Raw genomic sequence first — 23420 nt, 5'->3', positions numbered from 1 at the left:
TTTAAGGATGTAGTCCTCTTCCATCATCTAGTATGTCACACTTCTTGGAAGCGCACATGCCAGAGTAACTGCTGAGGGGGTGGCATGCTTGGACTTGCACCCTGGCCGACGGGTTGGGGCTCAGCGGAGAGTGTAAGGAGTTATGCGCACCATGGTTCTGCCATGGGCTTGTCAGAATCTCTCCGACCCACGTATTTCTAACCTCGCTGTGGAGGTTGTGACATAATACAAGTGACAGGGCAGCAGCCTGATTTATCATGCATGCCGAAACTCCGGGAAAGAGACGCAGTGAGTATGAACCAAGTAGGTAGCAGTACTGCATGTCTCTTCACCTACACTTCACCGGGCTTTGTACCGCTAATGATTGGCCTGAGCATATCCAAATGCCTACGATCCCTCTCTTAACGTGGCCTAACAGCGCCGTGATAGCGTCCCTGGATGTGCTTCAGCTGCAGGTATGGCTTGTGTTAAGCTGCCACTCAGTCGCAGGAACTGGTCGATCCAAGGCATCAACGCATATGCAGGTCAGACAGAAATCGGATTTTGACAAATTGGGAGGATGAGCGCCCAACCGGATAGCAGGGCTAGTAGGTGCTTGGCATCCAGTGCGTCGTCCCCCGCATCGGACGAGTGTGATTGGGTGAGTGAGGGCTCCTACTCGTCAGCCACAGACGTGAAGGGCACTGATACTACAAAGAGGGCGCTAACCCCTCAACATGGACATGATCCAAATGAGTGTTGTCACTATTTGCCTGTATCACTTCACCACTTATCACTGTGTTCCCTCATGAAGGAACAGCATTCATGTCGACCACTCGTACTCCGACTTTCAGGGTGCAAGGTATTCCCTGTGAATATCAGACGAGAAGTGATGTCCGCGTGCTTATAAAAAATGTCCTTTCCCTTGGACCCAGCGCGAGCGTCGTCGTACATTCAATCCCAATTTGCCCCGTGGAACGGAATAGTCGTACCGCAACTGTCAGTTTCGGCGCTTTACCAGAATGTCTCTCCGATTACTCCAAAAATCAATGGGTATTCCGCCCTGGAGCCGAAGATGATCTTAGTATCAAGAAATCACTCGTTTTCGATACTCACTTTTCAGGATTCACACCTCTCCAAGAAACTTTCGACAAACATTATGAAATAGAGTGAGTTGGCAAGGAATCAAAACAGTTGATACAGCATTGACATACCCTGCTTAGTGTAATTGCGGTGTCTGGTCTTGGGGGCCACGCGTTTGGCTCGTTCAAGGAGAGACAAGGGTCCTTTATGTGGCTTCGGGATGCGCTTCCGTTGGATGTTCCGAATGCGAGAATTTTGATCTGGGGATACAATACACATCTCGCCGAAAGCAGTTCTTTTCAGAATCTGTCAGACTTGGGAATTCTTCTCAAGACCGACTTAAAAGGCATTCGAGTGCGTAGCAAAGGCTGCCGTTTAGAGTCATTTCGACTGATCAATTTGGAAGGATTCAAGCCAGCCTCGTTCTATAATCTTCATTGGACACAGCCTCGGGGGGATCGTGATTAAAGAGGTGAATACAAAGCAGGCAATCGATGAGGCCAGTTCTGAACATGATGCTGACCAAATGAGGTACAGGCCATAATCAGACTGAAAGGCGAAACAGGTGAAGCGTGTTCGCAAATACTGGATTCCATTACTGGATTCGTGTTCTTTGGTGTTCCACATCAAGGCTTGGCTATCGAGTCACTTGTTCCTCTGGTTAAAAATCAGCCAAATCGGAGTCTGCTTGAGTCACTTACCAAAAACTCGGCGCTTCTCCAGCGGTTAGACAAGGAATTTCACTCTGCAATTGCCGCAAAATCCCCTACGATTGTGGCTTATTACGAAACCGAGACATCCCCAACGGCGGTAGAAGTATGCTCTCCGGATCTAATTTCTGACTCAACTGAACTTTTGACTTACGTTTTATCTAGGTAACGACAGGCAAATGGGAATTAGTCGGACCAAAACAAGTGCTGGTTGATGTTTCATCGGCAAAGACCGGTAGTCAGCAACATTACCCAATCAACCGCAGCCACTCTGAGATGGTCAAATACAGCAGTGAATACGATGAAATCTACAAGCGCGTTCGTACCATCCTACAGGAACTGCTCGAGAAGCCGCAGGGTACATCTACGGCCAGAGACCCAGAAGCGGGGCCTAAATGTATGTAGTAAGCTTCCACAACCTAGATAGACAACAGACTGACACCTTTAGTATCTCTGCAGCTTTCAGACGACAGCAAGGGTACGTAGCTTAAAGGAAGGCCATAAGAGGATACTGACTTCAATCAGATTGTCTCAGGTCACTCTCCTTTCGGGAGCAGGAACACAGGTACGACGATATATATTCCGCCAAGGACACTTGCAATTGGATTCTCGAGGATCACCAATATCAGGCCTGGACAAACGGAACGCGAGGCCTTTTCTGGATCAAAGGGAATCCTGGGGCTGGAAAGTCAGTGCTTATGAAATTCGCCGCCACAAGGATGCGTCAAAAAACGTCCTCAGAACTTGTTGTTTCATTCTGCATTCACGGCCGCGGATCCCCTTTGCAGAAAACTCCACTTGGTGTATTTCGTGCATTACTGAACTCCATGCTTCAATCTTTCCCGCAATATCTTGCTCAACTCACTGAAACATTCCGCGATCGGGAGTTGCGATATGGATCTTGGCAAGAAAAACGATGGGAATGGACCGAAAAAGAACTTGAAAATTTCATGTCCGAGGTTTTGACTAAAGGAACCAAGAACCAACCAGTAGTGATCTTTGTCGATGCGCTTGACGAGATGGGAGAACACCATGCCAAAGTCTTGCTAGCATACTTCAAAACCCTCTTAGGCGAATTCGAACGAGAAAAGGCGCAAGTGAAGATTTGCTTCTCTTCGAGACATTATCCGATCATTGGCGATGTAACAGTGCCAGTCATCTATGTCGAGGAGAGAAACGACAAGGACATTAGACTAGTAGTTCGAGAACGGCTCAAGGAAATTCGAGCAGTAACAAAGCGTCAACAACTCGAGAATGAAATCTTGATGAAGGCTCACGGAGGATTCCAATGGGTAACCTTAATCGTTACTGACATACTTGCTGGGAACGCAAGTGGGAAGAAAACCGAGACTCTGCTGAAAAAGCTTAGAGCTACACCAGAAGCCCTCGACGAATTATACGCCGACATATTATGTAGTGTCGATGGGTCCATGCGGTACCAAATGACGAAACTCTTCCGATGGGTCTTGTTCGCCCAGCGACCGTTGTCTACACATGAGCTCCGAGAGGCTCTTGCGGTTGACAAGGACACGGACTGCACAACTATTACGCAACTAAGATGCCACGACAGCTGGATAGACACTTCGGCTGACTTTGAAAAACATGTTATCGACCTTTCAGGAGGCTTAGTAGAATTCCGAACTCGTGAGTTATGGGAGCAATACGAAGCAAGCGGAGAGGACTGGGACCGAGAAGCCCAGTTTGTCCACCAGTCAGCTGCGGACTACGTGCTCGAGAAATTCATCAAGTCTGTCGGTTGCGGGCCTGAAAGTCCGATCGGAGCGGGTCACTTCGAAGTTTCCAGGTCGTGTCTCAGATACTTGACTTTGAGTGAGATTCTCCAAAGCACGGATCTATCCCAGAGAAAACTATCAGCAACTTTCCCACTGTTACCATATACAGTAAGGTCTCTGTTCTATCATGCCAAGGAAGTTGAGAGGGCAGGAATCCCTCAGCTTGACCTCTGTACCCTAATCCAATGGGGCGGACAGTCTGAAGTCTTGAACGAAATTGCAAAATTATGGAGAATAATGGATCCTGACAATGCCCACGCCCCTCGGGGGTGGCCATTTATCGGAGCAACACCGCTCCATGTCTCGATAGGATTCGGCTTGCTGAGCTCCTTCATTCCTCTTTTGCGTGATGGTATAGATTTTGACGTTAAAGATACGGAAGGAAACACACCGTTGCTGCTCGCTCTCAGAGAAAGTCACGAAGACATGGCCCTACTGTTGCTAGATCGATCGATCGAGTTGCAGGGCCAAGACGCGGCAGATGATCTCGATATCATCCGAACTGAAGGCCACGGACAGCGTAGGGATTATCTTGCGCATATCAATGCAAAAAATGTTGATGACGAGACACCATTAAATGTTGCGTTGACGGTGAAAGCCGGAAAGGCAATTTTCAAATTGATAGGGTTGGGTGCTGACCTTGATCTATTTGGACGTCAGATTGAGCTCGTTTTCTACGCTATTCATCACAGAGACAGAAAGGTCCTTAAAATGCTCATACAAAAACATGTGAAGCTTGATGGAGCTGTCTTTTTTGCAGTGAAGGAAGTAGCTCAGAATGAAGATCACGATGGTCTAGAGATTGTTGCGGAACTTCTTGAAGCTGGTTGCAATACGAGCAAATGCCTAGACTTCCATCAAGAACGCCAGGATGAAGACGGCGACGATAATGAAGCAATGGCTGTGGCGTCACGCAAAGGTGGTGTTGCGGTAGTCAGCCTTCTTCTATCACATAGCGTTCCAGCGGATTCACGAGACGAGCTTGGAAGAACCCCGTTGCTGATTGCCGTGGAGAATGGCCACAATGAAACAGTCAAGCTACTTCTAAGTACAGGGAAAGTGAACGCAGATGTGGAAGATGACGATGGTCGAAAGCCACTATTATTAGCCGTTCAGCACGGTTACGAGGCCGTTGTTCAGCAGCTCCTCGAGACAGAAAGAGTAGATGTCAATTCTAAGGACTACTATGGTCAAACGCCACTCTTATTAGCCGTTCAGCACGGTTACAAGGCCGTTGTTCAGCAGCTTCTCGAGACAGAAAGAGTAGATGTCAATTCTAAGGACTACTATAGTCAAACGCCACTCTTATTAGCCGCTCAGAATGGTTACGAGGCAGTTATTCGGCTACTCCTCAAGACAGAAAGAGTAGATATCAATTCTGCAGACCAGGATGGTCGGACGCCACTCTTATTAGCCGCTCAGAATGGTTACGAGGCAGTTGTTCGGCTGCTTCTCGAGACAGAAAGAATAGATGTCAATTCTGCAGACCAGGATGGTCGAACGCCACTCTTATTAGCCGCTCAGAATGGTTACGAGGCAGTTGTTCGGCTGCTTCTCGAGACAGAAAGAGTAGATATCAATTCTACAGACCAGGATGGTCGAACGCCACTCTTATTAGCCGCTCAGAATGGTTACGAGGCAGTTGTTCGGCTACTCCTCAAGACAGAAAGAGTAGATACCAATTCTAAGGATCACTATGGTCGAACGCCACTCTTATTAGCCGTTCAGCACGGTTACAAGGCCGTTGTTCAGCAGCTTCTCGAGACAGAAAGAGTAGATGTCAATTCTAAGGACTACTATGGTCAAACGCCACTCTTATTAGCCGCTCAGAATGGTTACGAGGCAGTTGTTCGGCTACTCCTCAAGACAGAAAGAGTAGATACCAATTCTAAGGATCACTATGGTCGAACGCTACTCTTATTAGCCGTTCAGCAAGGTTACGAGGCAGTTGTTCAGCAGCTCCTCGAGACAGAAAGAGTAGATGTCAACTCTGCAGACCAGGATGGTCGGACGCCACTGTTATTAGCCATTCAGCATGGTCACGAGGTAGTTGTCCAGCTGCTCCTCAATGTAGGCAAAGTAAACGCCGACTCAGAAGATCATGATAGACGAACGGTACTATCATGGGCTATTCAGTACGGCTATGAGGCAGTTGTTAGGCTGCTTCTTAATACAGACAACGTCAATTCAGAAGATAATAATGGGCGAACACTACTCTCATGGGCTGCTCAGTACGGCCGCGAGGCGATAGTTAAGCTACTGCTCGATATAGATAAACTAGATATTGATTTAAAGGATCAATATGGTCGAGCGCCACTCTTATGGGCTGCTCAGTATGGTCATGAGTCAGTTGTTAAGCTACTTCTCAACACAGATAACGCCGACTCAGAAGATAATAATGGGCGAACACTACTCTCATGGGCTGTTCAGTACAGCCGTGAGGCAGTTATTAAGCTTCTCCTTAATACAGGCAAAGTAGACGTTAATTCGGAAGATAAAGATGGACGAACGCCACTATCCTGGGCCGTTCAATACGGCGATGAGGTAACAGTTAGGCTACTTCTCGATACAGACAAAGTAGATATTGATTTAAAGGATCAATATGGTCGAGCACCACTCTTATGGGCTGCTCAGCACGGCAGTGAGGCAGTTATGAAGCTACTTCTCAACACAGATAACGCCGATTCAGAAGATAATAATGGGCGAACACTACTCTCATGGGCTGCTCAGTACGGCCGTGCGGCAATCATCGAGTTACTTCTCAACACAGATAACGCCGACTCAGAAGATAATAATGGGCGAACACTACTTTCATGGGCTGCTCAGCACGGCCATAAGGCAGTTATTAGGCTGCTTCTTAATACAGGCAAAGTAGACGTCAATTCAAAAGATAAAAACAAACAAACGCCACTATCATGGGCTGCTCAGCACGGCCGTGAGGCAGTTATTATGCTGCTTCTTGACACAGGCAAAGTAGACGTCAATTCAGAAGATTATACTGGCCGAACGCCACTATCATGGGCTGCTCAGAGCGGCTGTGAGGTAGTTATTAAGCTGCTTCTTGACACAGGCAAAGTAGACGTCAATTCAGAAGATTATACTGGCCGAACGCCACTATCATGGGCTGTTCAGAGCGGCCGTGAGGCAGTTATTAAGCTGCTTCTTGACACAGGCAAAGTAGACGTCAATTCAAAAGATCAATTTGGTCTAAATCCACTTGCATGGGCTTCATTTAAAGGCCACAAAGCAGCGGTAAATCTTCTTCTTAACGCAGAGAATATTGATGTAGATGCAAAGGATCAATATGGGCTAACACCACTCGCCTGGGCCGCTCATCAGGGGCATTATTTTATTGTCAAGCTGCTCCTCGACACTGAAAAAGTTAATATCAACGGAAAAGATCATTATGGTCGAACGCCACTCTCACGGGCATCTCATCAGGGCCATAAAGCGGTAGTCGAGCAACTCTGTAATACTGCTCAAGTTGATATCGATGCACAAGACCAATATGGTTTGACGCCGCTCGCACGTGCCGCTTATCGGGGACATGTTGCCATTGTCAAGCAACTCCTCGACACAGGCACAGTCAAGATTGAAAGTAAGGATCAATTTGGTCGAACACCACTTTTTTGGGCCATTCAAGAAGGCCATACGAAGGTGGTTGAGCTGCTTCTCCACGGAGGCATATCACTAGATGTGGTCATTGAGTAACAGCCGCACTCATGTTCTACCCTTTACGCATGAGGAGCTTAATTATTTGCTTTCTGTGACGATGAAAATTCTGTGGGCTAGGTTACATGAGTCACGATGAGATAGTTTCATACTGCCTGTACTGGAGAGATCTCTGTCAGCCGGCTGGATATATATAGTGTGCTTCTAGAGCTGCAGATTCTGGCAGAATCAACGCACTTTACGGGCTAGCAACTTCGTTCCTAGCATTTTCGTCATACTTTTGAATTCGGTTGATCTTGAATTCTTAATCTTTTAGAAACTTGCACACTGAGAACCAATTTCGTAAGTAGTAAAACAGCATTCACGAGCGCAGAAGGCGCAAAGTTCGTCACGCACACTTTGTCACCCCAGAACGATCCTCCGCCTTAAACTTCCGCGGCTTTGATAATATAAGTTGATTACGGTAATTGTTTTTACCACCATCTTTGGCTAGTACATAGATATATCTACCAGAAGTGCTGTTTCCTGGAATCTCACAGCCAGCACTAACGACTAGAACATTCGGTTAGAAAACAACCGTCTGAGGTGGACTGAAAGTCATCAAAAAAGTGATATGGTCTTGGAAAAACCTGCTCAGGCTCTTTCAGACCCAGTGAAGCCATCTTAATGAGTGGTTTCAAATGCAGTCTTCCTTAGGATTGGGACTAACCCGTCCCCAACTCATATATTTCAATGAACACATTTCAAAGATCCAAATGTATTATTGGCCTCTCGACAAAGGTTTGATGCAGCCTTCTCTTAGGAGGAAGACCCGTTTACTTGATACTAAAGTCCAGCGGCACGGGCGTTAGCAAATCCAACGAAAACGACTAAACTCTGATTAAAACCATACTTAAGTGATTTGGGATGGATTTGAAATAAGTTTGGACGCAGTCTACACAAAAACCATACCAAGAAGCGTCAGTTCTAAACTCAACAGAATCGCCCTTGTGGCGACGACGGGTAACTTGTTGGATATCGTCCGGTACGGAGTGAAGAGGTCAGGTATGTGTCCCAATGTGACTGTATTCATCTCTAGCGTGGTTGGGCAGCGGTGCCTGGACTATTACCCCTTTCCCAACATTTTATCCCTTATAGCTCCGTTGTAAGGTAGACCTCCCCTGTGAGAACCTGCGGGCCATTTCTGCCCCGTGACATAGCTGCACTGAAGCAGGCTGGGGCTCAGTCACAAGTGGTGCAACGCAACGTCCCCATTAAATCACGTGACAAATAAGAGAATTTAAAGCTAGGGGTATGAGAAGAAGACAGTAGATCCAATTGAAACTCATACCGCCTTCTAGATCGTGTCATATTTGTGATGGTATTCTTATGAGCTCACCTAGCACCCTATAGAACATTTTCAAGCTGCAAAGATCCAACACTGCGTCGCACTAAAATTGAAGTTCGAACTACTCCGGCCCTCGCCACAAGAAGAAGGCCTCGTATCACGTTTATATATTGGGTTTGAACATTGAATGCTGAGCCCAGAAAACAGATGACTGTGTGGTTTGACCCTTGAAGAGACTGCATGAGATGCGGTGTGAGCCGGGTTGGCGAGCTGAAAATTCTCAAGAATTAAAACGGACCGTGTTTGAGGCAGTGGCGGCGGCATCACATTCTGGATAAACCTCAATGGAGACAATTCCATTTTCTGTTCATATGGTTCCCGCTCCTGGACGCACGCAATGTGATGAGCCTCACGCATATGCTGTCCTTGGCAATTATCGGTCACAACACACACTGTCGAACGGTTAATACATTCTCAAAGTAGATGTTTGGGTATAGCGTTCCGTAAACACATGTACCGGGGGCTTTATCTCTTTAAACGATACAAACGCGTAACTGCCCACGCCAGATATCGTTACAATACTACCTGTTCAGTTCCTCCTGAAAGATGTCTGATGCTTCAATTTGATAGTCCTTTGGCGAGGCTGGAAAGTGTAGCAGGTGTTGGCAAGTTCTCATTAATTACGAGCATTTGGTCGTTGTTATTGATTGTATGCTCGCCCGAAATTCATGTGGAGGCCGTGTCCCTTCCTGAAAGGTAGCTGTTATTGTTTGGGATATACAACGAGTTTGCGATGCCAGTAACTTAATGGCTGAATGATGATAGCATCTCTGACATTCAGACAACATATGAAGCTCTCATTCTGCCACTCAATAGGCGCATCCTGAAAACGACAGGTCCGCCCATTTCTTGATGTTGTGTCCCCCGGCGATGTATTGACCAACACTGGCTGAGACGGCAAGAGAGTGCCAAAATCAATATCATATGGATGGCCAAGGAGAGCATTTGGATGTGACCGGGTCAGGTCGATATTGGACAAGATTGCAGAACGTTGCAACAACGATAAGCTGCTATGGATACCTCCACCTGTTGAGCAGCTGGAGTTGCAACATCAACAAACAACGAAGGTGATTAGCCTATAATTTCAACAGGTTTTAGAGTTGCCGATAGGGCCACGGAATGCCTTTCGAAAACACGGTGGCTGATGTGATAGTATATACACATGGCACATCAAGTGCCAGGTTGCAACATCTATGTTGCCTGCAGAGTAAGTGTCAATCTGATCCTAACGTTGAGATTTTCTGTCGAATGATGAGTTATTAGGCATGGAGTTAGTATGCGGAGAAACATCGAATTTGAAATGGGGCTTTTTGGTACCTGTTGCTTTCGGGCACTTAATGCCGCAGCCCTTAGTTAAATCAAACCCCCTATCGAACTGCTCGCATTGTGAAGGCGGTAGCCGCCGAGCGGCTTGAGCATGCGGGGAGATTTGAAATTTCTGATCACATTGTTCATCTTGACAATGACCAGATTGCGATCAATGTCTTACAGTAGGCCAATATTACACGGTATGCTGCTTTTGAGAATCTACCTTCTTGCAGTATTGAATAGTCGAAACAAGATGGAATCCAAAGAGAGCCAACCACACAGCTAGGGCAGCTCCGACTGCCGTTAAAACAAATCCCAACGCCACCAAAGCCACCCCGCTGGAGAAGCCTTGGAAGCGAGAATCACGTCCGAACCTCTCTGTGGCCAGTGAAACTTGCAATGCGGAGAGGACAACTGTGACATAGACAAACACAGCCAATATCCAGCCGAAATTACGCTGGAAGAAGGTGGTGTACCTTTGCGAGCCTGACATATAGCCGTACACAAGGTTTCGTAATGAGAAGCCAGCGATACCGAGACGGTAGAGCGAGTTGAGTCGAGATAGACGCAACTCACCATACTCATACCGACTGTCGACGTCGAAGCAGTTGACGATATCCCGAATAAATACTGCCCAAGAATCCCATTTGACCTCAGGGGGAATCAGGCCTATTTCGCAAGCAATATTGAAGTCAATCCTGGAGCTAACGAGCCAGGCGTAGGACAGTAACAGTCCGCAAGCGCTTCGGTGCAGTTCTTCACTTTGGCAAATCTTATCTTTCCAGATTTCATAGCTGAGAAGATATTCGGGTAATGGCTTTATGAATACCGATGTTTCGTGCCATAATAGGTGTTCGTCGGGGATTTCGGTGATGTATATGACACGTCCCAGCAGTCTTTGCCGGTGAAGCGAACGCGCTGGCCGCGGCAGTCCAGCCAGCCAGAGATACCGGTGGATCTTATTCAACTTCGGCGTTCGCAAATCGCTATGGAGGAACGTCTGAACATCTCTCCTTGGATCGCATAGTCGATCATCGTGTCGAAAGATGGGTGGGAGAAGAGAATCAAAGGAAATCGACGAGTAGGGAAGATGGATGGTGTTATCTTTCGAGAACGGCGGGTCTAAGTGATGAGCTTGGCGCAGGCTGCCCTTTGTCCCGCCTGTTGATCTCTCACCTCCTGAGCAGTTCATCATGTCGATTTTCTGTCAAGTCAAACTCGCGTCAAATAACTGTGTAGTCAGGCTTGGGCTTTATTCTATGCTGCGTGAGGCTGCGATGCGGAGTAGATACCTTACATAAGCCAAAGCTGTACCATCTCATTTCTGCCAAGGCTGGACATACAGTTTACAGTCCGTTCCATCAGCAGGTGTCCAAACATTGGTTTTTGCGGCTTCGAAAGAGATTGGTAAGAGGGTGAAAGTCTTAAAACTACCTTACCTCAAACTTTGAACCTAAATAGCTAAATGCGTAGGGTTTGTGTTGTGCGATACTTTAAGAAAGTAAAACCCCTTTAGCTAGCTCTTGATTAGACGATTCTAAAGGTATTATTTTTATTTTTCCATATACATAACGCACTGAGTAACCTAAGTGTAAAGATTTAAGTTGTTTGTGGTCCTTTTCATTTCGATTTTGAAAAGAAAGTACGGTGCGAAGCCCGAGTTATTCGCACTCACGCTACTGTATTGGGAAAAAAAGGGAATAACCAAGATGTTGGGATCACAGCGGTACCCTAAAAGTGGGATATCCTCAAGTAGTGGAAAAGCTTCTCTTGTAAGTGTCTCTCTTTGTGTCTGAATCTAGGAGATTTTCTTATAGAAACGCGGGTTGAAGTGGTTGAGAAGATGTATCCCCTCTGGTCTGGCCGTCGGGCGACCGGCTGCAGAGCCCCTTCAACCCGGGATTGGGGCTATAGCAATATAAACCGCAAGTTCTTGATCTTTCCTACAGGAACAGGGCAGGGATAAAGTTGTTAAACCCTCATTTCTTTTCTTTGGTCGCCTTTTTTTGCTTACTTAAGGAGGCTGTAACGGCGATGAGGGGCATGCATTAGAGCGGATTAAAGCTCTAGCAGGCCTGATCAGGCGAAGGTGAGATACAGGCACACGGCCATTACAAGACAAGACGAAAAGGGACGCCTAAAACCTCCTGTCTGGTTCCACTATTTTTGTATCCAACTGGGTGAGGTGATATTTAGTTGAACTCATTTTGGACAGGAATAGGTAATTCCACTTTGGTAGCCGACTTTCCTCCGCACTTCTGGGGATACCTACGGTACGTATATAGTACACTAGTTGTCTCTGTACTTCTCACTATCATGGTGTTGCATTCTACATTGTTTGTTTCTGATGCAGCATCTACAGATACTAGACGTCTAAATACCAGCATATTATTTAATTGTGTTAATGAACTTAAGAGCCCTTGATGGCTTTCCTACGCCTTTTGTAAAATTGTGAACAAGCAGCACTTCATGGAATATCTTACGGGTTATTCTTTCAGTTCCTGGACGTGCAGGCCAGCGCATGCCGTGTAAACGAGCCAACCAGCATCGGTGTGCTCCTGGCTTGCATAACCACAGCCTCGTCAACCCCTCATCGCAAGGCGTTTTTGGTTTTGCTGACGTCCCGTCTCCTTCTTCAACCGCGATAATACTGCGCACGCCATGGGGCTCTCAAAAATCTTCAAACGCTCCAAGGGCTCTCCACGTCGTGAGGGTCAATCTGCCCAAGTACCGGAGCGGCTCAGTCATGTGAGCTCCCCGGCAGCTGGTGCACCGTCACCTTCCGCGGCGTCTCATCCAACTCCGACTCAAACAGAAGGACCAAAACCGCCAATTTCCTCATCAACAAATGTAGAATCAGAAGTCGAGCTGTCGTTGTGGAGTCGTGCCTACGAAGCTCTTCGTCACGAGGATGCGGAGCTGGTGGGCAGATATGAGAAGCTACTCTCAAAAGAACTGCCTGAGCATGGTACGCTCTTTGGTTCTTGGTTCACTGCCAACTAACGCTGCTACCAGGCGAGAGCACGGCTGCTCCACAAGATATCCCTAACCCTGTCGAGAGCCTAGATTTGACTGTGAACAAGATCGCCAGCGACCCCGAGACCCGCAAGTTACAGCTGGAGCGTATCGTCGAACAGGGCCTGCAGCGTATGGACGAAAAGCGGATCAGATACACCATTCTCGGTAATGAATATGTGCTCAAGGATCAGGTCGTGCAAACTGCGGAATTCGTCTCAGCCATGAAGGTTCTTATTAACGAGGCTGTCAAAGCATCTCCCGAAGCATCTCTCGCCTGGGCGGGCGTCTGCGTTCTGCTTCCGGTGCTGACGAACTTAAGTGCGGCAGAGCAGGCCAATAATGACGGCTTGTCGTATGTTACCTCTCGCATACACTTTTATATCGAGCTTGAGTATCTCCTGTGGCCGAAAAACATCTGCAGCCCAGGCCTAAAGGCGAAATGCGATAGTAATATCGTCGAGCTCTACCGGTATATACTTGAGTTTCAAATAAAGACCGCTCTACGGGTTTACCGGAGTTGGCTTGCAAACCTGGGTCGGGATGCAGTCCGTCACGATGATTGGGAGGCAATGCTTAAGAAGATCAAGGAGCTAGAGCATACCGTATGGGAAGATTCAAGCACTTTAAACACCATTGCTTCGCGGGAAGCCCTGGAACACGTTAATAAGACGGCAAACCAGCAATATCATGATATGCAATCACTGCTCTCAGTTGCAAAAGACCATCTACAAGTCTCGACAAACCATCGAGACATTTCAGCTGAGCAACTTACAGAACTTAAGCTTCAAAGGTTTGTCAGACTTCGCGCAGTCGTAGACCTCTGCTGATAATTATTAGCCGAATGCTCGAATATCGCCCTATAGACCTTCCAGTCGTTCCTGAAGCGTGCTACGATAGTGCCGACGTTCAAAACAGCCCGAAGTGCGAGAGCGGCACTCGAATTCGCATTCGAGAAATGATCACTGAGTGGGCAAACGAAGGCCCTGCCGAGCCCCTTTTCTGGCTTGTAGGCCCCGCTGGTACCGGCAAGTCTACTATTGCGCGCACTGTCGCCGATTCTCTCGCTATCAAGAAGCGATTGGTTGCTGGTTACTTCTTCAAAAGAGGATACCAGGGCCGTAACGATACCAATCGACTATTTCCTACGCTCGCTATGCAGTTAGCCGATGCCATCCCGCCTTTCCGAGGCTGCCTTCGGAAATCACTTGGAGGTCTTGATCAAGACTCGATTGCAAAAAAGAGCCTCGAATCACAGTTCGAAAAGCTCCTCTGGCTCCCGTTAGCGGACCTCTCCCCAATTGACACCAGCCAACCGGCTAGAGTGATAATCATCGATGCCGTAGATGAGTGTGAACACCTTGAACATCTTTCCCGGGTCTTTGGTCTACTTTCCAAGCTTTCGAGTCTCACTACGGTCCGCATACGCGTTTTGCTTACAAGTCGCTCCGATCCTAGGATCCTTGACGCTTTTGAGCCTCTTATAACGAATAATTTTGTTCGCAGGCTAGAGCTTCACCGAGCATTCTCTGATGACACCAAGAGCGATATTCAAGTGTTCTTGAAAACAAAATTTGCAGACATTAAAGCGAAAGGCAGAATCAGGCAAGATCCTTGGCCTGATGTTGAAGAATTGGATCATCTGGTTCAGCTTGCCACAACTCCCGAGCCCCTCTTTATCTATGCAGCCACTCTTTGCCGATTTGTCTACGATGAACAGTTTCCTAGAAACCCAAAGACGCAGCTGAGGCTGTGGCTAATGGAGGGTGAGGCTAACAGGTCTCAACTTCATCAGACATATGAGCCTATTCTAAGCCAGGCATTCCGTGGTATTGAGGAAGGAGACCTTTATTCTAATTCGCACCTACAATTCCTAAGTGCTGTCGTTCTCCTCGCAACACCAATTTCAGCTGAATCTCTCTCCAATCTTCTTTGCATAGATATGGATGACATCAACTGGTGGCTTCCTGAATTACATGCGGTGTTGGATATCCCTGCCGAAGCTAAAAGTCCCATACGGTTACTGCACAAGTCTTTTAGCGACTATCTTCTTCGTCCCAAAGACTCTGCAGTGAGCAAATACCGAGTTGACGCCGCAGATGCACATGCTATGCTCGCAGCGAAATGCATTCAGCATATGAGAGCGGGACTTAAGCGGGATATCTGCAACGTTCAAAAACTGGGAATAACCAGAAAAGACATCGACAAGCAGATTATCGATACACACATCCCTAGCGACCTACAGTATGCCTGCCTCTACTGGGTTCATCACTTGCGGAGCAGCGGACGATCTTTGGATACTGATATTAGCGTATTTCTTTATGCACATTTCCTCCATTGGATAGAAGCCCTCGCTGTTCTGGGGAAAGTGTCGGAGGCGGCACTCGCGGTAATGCAGCTACAGGTTGGTCAAGCTGCATCCTCTTATTTTTATCCTCAATCTAACCTCTATTAAAGCATTTGACCAATACACCTACAGATTTGAGTCAATTTTTGAAGGATGCTGGCAGGGCTATCTCGAGTTTTGGGTCTATTATCGAACAGAGGCCTCTTCAGGTGTATGTGGCTTTGATTTTGTTCTCCCCGGCTGCGAGCAAAGTACGCCAGAGGTTTTGGGATCAACGCCTACCACGTCTTATCAGCGCTCAAGGTGTGAAACTTGATTGGGATGCACAGCGTCAGACCCTCGAGGGCCACAGCGATTGGGTTACAACGGTGGCCTTTTCGCCAGACGGCCAGGTTATCGCATCAGCCTCGTCATATGAGACAGTTCGGCTCTGGGATGTGGCCACTGGTGCTCACCGTCAGACCCTCAAAGGCCACGGTGATAAGATTAGGGACATAGCATTCTCACCAAACGGACAGATAATTGTATCAGCCTCAGACGATTCCACAGTACGGCTCTGGAATGTAGCTTCCGGCGCACACCATCAGACTCTTCAGGGCCATACTGAAACAGTTTGGGCAGTAGCCTTCTCACCAGACGGCCAGGTTATTGCAACAGCCTCGTACGACCAGACGGTACGCCTCTGGGACGCAGTTACAGGCGCTCACCTTTACACTCTCAGGGGCCATAGTAGTGGGGTTCAAGGAGTAGTCTTCTCCCCAGATAGCTGTATTGTTGCGTCAGCCTCAAGCGATGATACAGTACGGCTCTGGAATGTAGGTACAGGCGTATGTCGTCAGACCCTAAATGGACATAGCCATAATGTTTGGAAGGTAGTCTTCTCGCCAGACGGCCAAGTTGTTGCATCAGCCTCGATGGATCATACAGTAAAGCTCTGGGACGCAGCTACAGGTGCTCACCGTCACACCCTTAAGGGCCACAACGAGGTAGTTTGTCGCGTAGCCTTCTCGCCAGACAGCCAAACAATTGCAACTGCCTCATTTGATGCGACAGTGCGGCTCTGGAACATAGCTACAGGCGCACACCATCAGACTCTTAGGGGCCACATTGATAAAGTCTGGGCAGTAGCCTTCTCACCAGACGGCCAGGTAATCGCATCAGGCTCAGAGGATCAAACGATAAGGCTTTGGGATGCGCCTTCAGGTACACATCGTCAGACCTTTAAGGGCCATAGAGGCTCAGTAAAAGAAATAGCTTTCTCGGCAGACAGCCAGGTTATTGCATCAGCGTCAAATGATAGGACAGTACGGCTCTGGGACATAGCTATAAGCACTCAGGACCAGACCCTTAGTAGTCATAGCGACACGGTTCATGGCTTAGTTCTCTCTCCAAATGGCCATGTTATTGCGTCAGCCTCACACGATTCTACAGTTCAGCTATGGGATGTAGCTACAAGTGCTCACCGTCACACCCTTAAGGGCCATAACGACATAATTTGTCATGTAGCCTTCTCGCCAGATAACCAGATAATCGCATCAGCCTCGAGCGATACGACAATACGGCTTTGGAACGTAGCTACAGGCACACACTTCCGGACTCTAAAGGGCCATAAGAATGCAGTTTCAGTAATAATCTTCTCGCCAGATAGCCAGGTAATTGCATCAGCCTCCAGCGGTAAGACAATACGGCTTTGGAATGTAGCTACAGGGGTACACCACCAAACCCTTAAGGGCAATAGAGATCGGAATAAAACCATGGCCTTCTCGCCAGACGGCCAGACTATCGCATCAGCCTCAGACCGGGATACAGTTGTGCTCTGGAATGTAGCTACAGACACGTACTACCAGACACTTCATGGCCACTTTTCCGCAGTTTGGGCAGTAGCCTTCTCGCCAGACTGTCAAGTTATTGCATCAGCCTCACGCGATAAAACAGTGAGACTTTGGGATGCAGTGACAGGCGCTCACCGCCAAACCCTTAAGGGCCATAGAAATGCAGTTACAGCAGTAGCGTTCTCGCACGACGGCCAGGTCATCGCATCGGCCTCGTATGATAATACTGTACGACTTTCGGATCCAGTAACAGGCGCGCACCTCCAGACTCTCGAAATGTATTCTTATCGCCTCAAGTTCGATCCATCGTCTAGCGCGCGACTGTACACTGACTCTGGAACTGTCAGCCTGCTCCCAGAATCCCCAGCTGGTGGGTTACTCCGTGCTAAAGAAGAGATGACACATCCAGCTGTCTGCGGGTTTGGTCTTAGCCAAGACGGAAATTGGATTTTGGAGGATAACGAGAAGATCATCTGGCTCCCTGAAGAGTACAGGCCGAGGACACTAGCTGTGAGAGATTATGTTATGTTCATTGTTTGTCGCTCGGGCCGTTTAATACGGCTTAAATATTTGGAGGAGGAGTCCTAGAACTGCAGGAGAATTCATCAAGCTTATCACAACAAGGATTCATTTAGGATCTTGATAAGCTCTCTTATGGTGTGCCACAGGGCGGGTCTAGGAGGGGAAGTTACTCTCCTAGATTCTCCTGCTTTCTGTTGATATCAAACTAGATTAAGGTTGTTGCCTAAATGTACGTGACGTTCTAGCTGGATCTGAGCTGCTTAAGGGTTGGGAGAAGTGTATGACCTAGTAGCCATGGAGAACAAATTACTAACGAGACTATGTTATAAAAGACTCTAAGCAAGGGAGCGAGTGTAGGGAGTGCCAGAATCAGTCTTGTAACACACTTTGTTGTCAATTTGCGGGTTGTGATCTCGGATAGGAGGCGAAGCTCGGTAGAAACAACTGATGACTTTATTGATCATAGCAACAGCCAACATCCTAAGTCGTCTCAGCTACTTGCTCCCAAGAGTAAACCAGAACGGCCTTCTCCAAGTTTCGGTCTAACGACTCTCGGACTGGTTGCGGTGCCACGCCAATGTAGGCAACTCAAGATCCCGGGGTACAATCTCCAATGGATCTTCTAGAATAATGTTTATCTCCGCTGTTCGTGTTTAATTTATAAAATGCAGACACTTTGGGACCAAAGGGCGGTTCGTCATTACCATATTGTGCCAAAAAGGAGTTCGGCAATAACCACTTCTGTAAAAGCTAATCGGTCGGTCTTCAAAGTTTATTGTTTCAAAAACTTTGACATACTTTTCGCAAATTCATGCTTACCATGTAACCTTTGTACATAGTCATTATGTCGGCCGACTCTAAAGCGAACATCGAGGATGCCTACGCAAGCGCTTTCACCTGACAATCACCACTACACGCCACCAGGCGCATACTCCTTCAAAGCCTTCACCATGGGCGCAAAATCAGCTGCTTCAAGAACCTTCTCAGACGCCTTCCATCCCAGAGCCCACGGCAACCGCTCCTCCACAAAACTAGCGTTTACCCAATCTCTCCTCGCCTTGCCATCCTCCACGCTCCCGCCAAACGCGGCCAGAACACCGCTCATCTGCTCATACGTGGCCTGGATACCTGCAGCAGTGAGCACAAACTCGGGGTTCTCCCTCCTAGCGTCCTCCAGCCTCGCTGCCCCGGCCTCCGCAGCCTGTTTCCAGGTTACGTGCTCATCCGGTAACCTCGCCAGGAACGAGTCCCAGATGGTCCTGTTGAAGTGCAAGTTGTCGCCCAGAGCCAGGTCTCCACGGCTGAGGTTACCGTCGTGATCCAGCGGCTTCAGTGCGAGATCGTCGAGATGGAACGTTCCGTTTACACCTGTAGTAGCGTACTTGACAGCGGCAGGGACAGGGCCGGCCGCGACTGGACGTGAAAAGTTGAACACTTTCATCTGGGCTACCGTGGCGCTCTCGGCTGTGATGAAGGAGCCGTCGCGGTTGATGTAGCCGTGGTTTGCGAGGATGTTGAGACCCGGGCAGGGGGAGCGGCGGTCAGAGGGTCCTGGGGCGATGTACGGGTGTTCGGGGTCTTCGAATTGTGCGTTTGTGGCGGCGGATAGGAGGGCCACGCAGATCGACGTGATTGGTTTGGTTTGCATGGTGGCGAACGGTGAGACTGTCTTGCGATGACAGTGCTTCTACAATATCAAGGGGAGATTTGAGGGTAGACCTCAGTATGTGTATACAACTAACGAGTGTTACGGCAAGTGGTTTGATGGTCGACAAACAATATGGGCTAACATTCGATGAGACGGCAACCAGGAAGCAGTCGCACACATTTAAACCCAATGAAGAGACTCTTAATTCTAAGCATATCAACAAGCCAAGCCGACACTCCCTGCTGGGGGTCAATTACCAATGATAACATTGGCTACTGCTCTTGGTCCGTGGTGAGAGTCCCTGACCTATGTCGAATTAGAGTTTCGTTAAAGCGCAGGAGCTCTGCTGAGGGCATTTGGTTGGCCCGGCACAGTCATCTACTCTAAATGAGTTTCCAAATGGAGCCGAATGTCACTGTAAAGAATGACGAGCCCCTTTATGCTCTCGCCTGCGCCGAAGAGACCTAAGAAGAGAGGAGTTCAGCGACGTTAGTCGGCAAGTCCGGCAACTCATATGAACCGACTTTATTACGTATGTATCCGGGGAACATATGTGCTATTAGACCAGCGGTTCAGAGCAAAAGTATGACACTTCCAGTGAGTTCTTCCGGCAATTTTTTATCAAGTTGTTCTCGGGGCATCGATGGAAACAATCTCGTAGCGAAACTACAGTCATACCGTCCTTCATGCCAAACAATTGAAAACCACATACACAATGGTAATAGATGAGATTTAAGTGGAACTTAGATATACACACAATCTATTGTCAACGAACTATTGCGACAACGCATAATCATCCGTCGTTGTCAACTCCACACCACATCGAACACGTCCGCCACGCAAAAACTTTACGCCTTGGCCGCGCTTCACAACACACACACACACACACACACACACACACACACACACACACAAAGCCCCCATTAAACAAACAAACGGACGTCAACTTCACATGCACCACGATCACTCAGCCAAAGTGGACCCGTACTCCGAGCAAACAGCCATGAGTGCAGCCGCTTACTGACCACATCCAAACCGTCATTCACCCTCACAACATCCCAGAAACCACGAATCTCACTCTCTACCCATAAAGTCAAGCCCTCTAAAATACTCCGTCACCGCCAAATGTTTTTTTTTTTTTTTCCATATTGCCAGTGGACCACCACCGATAAATGACGGCCGGGTACATCATCCCCTGCCAGCCGGCCACCTTCAACAAATTTTTTTTTTTCCAGTACGTAGCGGGCCGTAAGTTCTTTCGGCTAGAGCGGCCAAGACGGGAGGATCAGAGGACGTACTCAGTTGCCGGATCGAGTAGTGCGACCAGGGGACCGGGGGTGGTCATCATCAGAGGCCCCCCGTGAGACGAACTGTTTACCGGGGGGGGGGGGGGGGGGGGTATGAAAAAAAAATTTGGGACATGAATAATGGGATACATCGTGACCCCGATTGCCTCGGTCCGCGTTCGCCCGAGACCTTTTCGGGTTCAATTTTTCCTTCTATGTTTTTTCTTCTCTTTTTCTTCTTTTTTTTTCTTTACGGTCTAAGTGGTCACGGAAATAAGCCGAGCAGGATAGTTTGATTTCAATAATTTTTTTGAATTACTAGTTTCTAAAGCAAGTAGGTAGCTTTGTAAAAAAAAGACTGGGGGGATATCACATAACTCGTGTGACTATAGCGATCCTCGTTTGACTCCTCCGCGCGCCATGCAAACATTCCACATTAAAATGAGTGACGCCCTATAAAAAAAGGTATTTGGTTGGGCTCAACTTCACAAAAGTGCCTCCCTCTCTCCCGAGGAATACGGACACGGGTATTCCCAGATAGTATACTGTATAGACAATGATGGACAAGAGAGAAGTTTTAGACGTTGGAGCTGCGGCGCTCGACGTCCTCGGCGGCAGCCTTGTCAAGGACACCGTCCTTGGCAACGGCGGAAGCGAAGGTCTCGTGGGGCCTCCACTTGGCGGAGGTACGGGGGGTGGTCTCCTCCATCATCTTGTCGACCTGCTCGAGAGACAGACCCTTGGTCTCGGGAACCAGGAAGTAGGTGTAGACCAGGGCGCAAGTGCAGAGACCGCCCCAGACGAAGAAGACGGACGACTTGAGGTTGCCACGCTTCTCACCGACCATGTAAGGGGTGATGACGGCAATGATGGTGTTCCACAGCCAGTTGGAGGCGGTGGAGAGGGCGACACCGCGGGAGCGGATGGGGAGGGGGAAGACCTCGCCGATGAGAATCCAGGCACCGGGGCCCCAGGTGGAGGCGAACCAGAAGATGAAGATGGCGATGAAGGCGATCTGGGCGTTGACGGCGGGAATGTTGTTGGCGATGGTCTTGGTGGAGTCGGCGGGGTCGACGTGGGTGTGGTTGAAACCGACAGTGACACCGATGATGGCGACGAGGAACTGGCAGATCAACATGCCGGCGGCACCCCAGAGGAGGATGGTGCGGCGACCGAAGCGCTCGACGGTCCAGAAGGACAGAGGAGTGGAGCAGACGTTGACGAGGGTGAAGATCAGGGACATGAGGAAGGTGTTCTCGATGGCGCCGGTAGACTTGAGGAAGGGGGTGGAGTAGTAGAAGATGAAGTTGACACCGGTCCACTGCTGCATCATCTGCAGGGAAGTACCGAGAATGGTCTTGCGCAGGTTGGAGTTGGATCTGGTGAGGCCGCCGCGGAAGCAGTTGGCCCAGGAGCCGAACCAGGTGGTGGAGGGGATGAGCTGGCGCTCGTACTCCTCGTTGGCGACGATCTCAGCAAGCTCGACCTGGACGTACTCGGAGTCCTTGGGCTGGCCACGGAGACGGCAGAGAGCGTCGGTAGCATCTGCGAGTCTGCCCTTCTTGACGAAGTATCTGGGAGAGTCGGGGAGGAGCATCAGACCACCGCCGAGGATGATGGCCCAGGGGAACTGGATGGCGATGGGGATGCGGTAGGCGCCGGTATCCTCGCGCTCCTGGGTAGCGTAGACGACGCAAGCAGCAAGCAGCAGACCAATGGTGATGCAGAATTGGTAGCCGGCGACGAGGGCGCCACGAACCTTCTTGGGGCACTAGAAATGGTTGTTAGTTGTTGTCCAAAAAAGTCCACTTATAAACAGACTAAAAGCGACTGAAAAGCGCCAGGTGTATCGACTTACAATCTCAGACATGTAAAGAATGACAACGGCAGACTCGAAACCGACACCAAGACCGGCAATGAGACGACCAGCGACGATAGCACCGAGGGGAGAACCAATGCCAGTAAGCATCTGAATAACAACACCAATCATGTAGATGAGGCAGCCGAAAATGACGGTCCACTTGCGGCCGATCCAGTCAGAGACGTCACCGGCAATGAGAGCGCCGAAGAAGGTACCGCAGGACAGAATGGAGACGATGAGGGAGGTGTCGGATTCGCCGATGGCAGTGGCTCCGGGGCCTTCGACCTTCTCGATGAAGGCCTTGGCACCCAGGACACCGTTGATGTAACCGGAGTCATAACCGAAGAAGATACCTCCGAAGGAGGCGAAGGCGCAGAAGGCATAGGCCTTCCATGTGACGGGGGCCTCGATGCGTTCGACATCTTCGGTGACGGCCAGGCCGACCGGTTCGCGGGTGACGCCGCCGGTTTCCTTCTCCATGATGGCTGGAGGAATGTGTTGTGTGTGTGTGTGTTGGAGATACCACTGGAGCTTGGGGGCGGTATTCGAAGCGGACTTTAATTACAAAGGACGAGAGGAAGCTTGTCGGAGGTGGATGAGGAGGTAAGCTCGTGAGGAGGAAAGGGAAACAAGAATGCTGCAGGAAGGGCGAGAAGATGACCTTTTATCAGCCGTGTGTTACCTTTGAGATTTCGTCGGTACGGCTTGGTTTCCACCCCCCTTCCCACGTCCAGTTCCAGGTCCAGGTCTAGGTCCAGGTTCGCGTCCGTGTCAGTTCGTCAGGCGTCTGGTACCCGTCGAGGTGGCACCGAAGAATGGAACGTCAGGCAAGGCAAGGCCAGGCCGAAGAGACCGGCGTGGACACGAACGGGGTGGGAGTATGAGTTTCTGTCGAGTGTGGTGCTTCATCTCCCCATCCGAGGGTCTACAGGTTGCAGTTCACGAGGTCGAGCTCCCATTGGGTTAGACCCAGATGG

General features: G+C 49.0%; 5 protein-coding genes across 5 annotated transcripts; 2 read left to right on the top strand and 3 right to left on the bottom strand.

The window, feature by feature from the left end:
* Positions 1 to 804: 804 nt before the first annotated feature.
* Positions 805 to 7276, top strand: CTRU02_206888 (uncharacterized protein; the record flags this gene model as incomplete). Its single annotated transcript, XM_036733615.1, has 7 exons — positions 805 to 1148; positions 1203 to 1416; positions 1469 to 1534; positions 1600 to 1878; positions 1938 to 2169; positions 2221 to 2250; positions 2298 to 7276. 7 exons carry the CDS (start codon positions 805 to 807, stop codon positions 7274 to 7276), a joined length of 6144 nt encoding a protein of 2047 aa, XP_036574646.1.
* A 2849-nt stretch (positions 7277 to 10125) lies between these two features.
* Positions 10126 to 11124, bottom strand: CTRU02_206887 (uncharacterized protein; the record flags this gene model as incomplete). The annotated part of the gene is made up of 1 exon (XM_036733614.1): positions 10126 to 11124. One exon carries the CDS (start codon positions 11122 to 11124, stop codon positions 10126 to 10128), a length of 999 nt encoding a protein of 332 aa, XP_036574645.1.
* A 1469-nt stretch (positions 11125 to 12593) lies between these two features.
* CTRU02_206886 (vegetative incompatibility protein het-e-1) lies at positions 12594 to 17714 on the top strand (the record flags this gene model as incomplete). The annotated part of the gene is made up of 4 exons (XM_036733613.1): positions 12594 to 12900; positions 12948 to 13740; positions 13788 to 15351; positions 15405 to 17714. The coding sequence occupies 4 exons, from the start codon at positions 12594 to 12596 to the stop codon at positions 17712 to 17714; spliced, it is 4974 nt and encodes a 1657-aa protein (XP_036574644.1).
* Positions 17715 to 18558: 844 nt separating this feature from the next.
* On the bottom strand, positions 18559 to 19296 carry CTRU02_206885 (uncharacterized protein; the record flags this gene model as incomplete). The annotated part of the gene is made up of 1 exon (XM_036733612.1): positions 18559 to 19296. The coding sequence occupies one exon, from the start codon at positions 19294 to 19296 to the stop codon at positions 18559 to 18561; it is 738 nt and encodes a 245-aa protein (XP_036574643.1).
* Positions 19297 to 21159: 1863 nt separating this feature from the next.
* On the bottom strand, positions 21160 to 22923 carry CTRU02_206884 (MFS monosaccharide transporter; the record flags this gene model as incomplete). The annotated part of the gene is made up of 2 exons (XM_036733611.1): positions 21160 to 22353; positions 22441 to 22923. The coding sequence occupies 2 exons, from the start codon at positions 22921 to 22923 to the stop codon at positions 21160 to 21162; spliced, it is 1677 nt and encodes a 558-aa protein (XP_036574642.1).
* Between the last annotated feature and the right edge of the window lie 497 nt (positions 22924 to 23420).

This window comes from Colletotrichum truncatum, assembly GCF_014235925.2.
Source record: "Colletotrichum truncatum strain CMES1059 chromosome Unknown Contig_0004, whole genome shotgun sequence".
NCBI classification, from domain to species: domain Eukaryota; kingdom Fungi; phylum Ascomycota; class Sordariomycetes; order Glomerellales; family Glomerellaceae; genus Colletotrichum; species Colletotrichum truncatum.
This window is presented reverse-complemented; position numbering and strand designations above follow the sequence as displayed.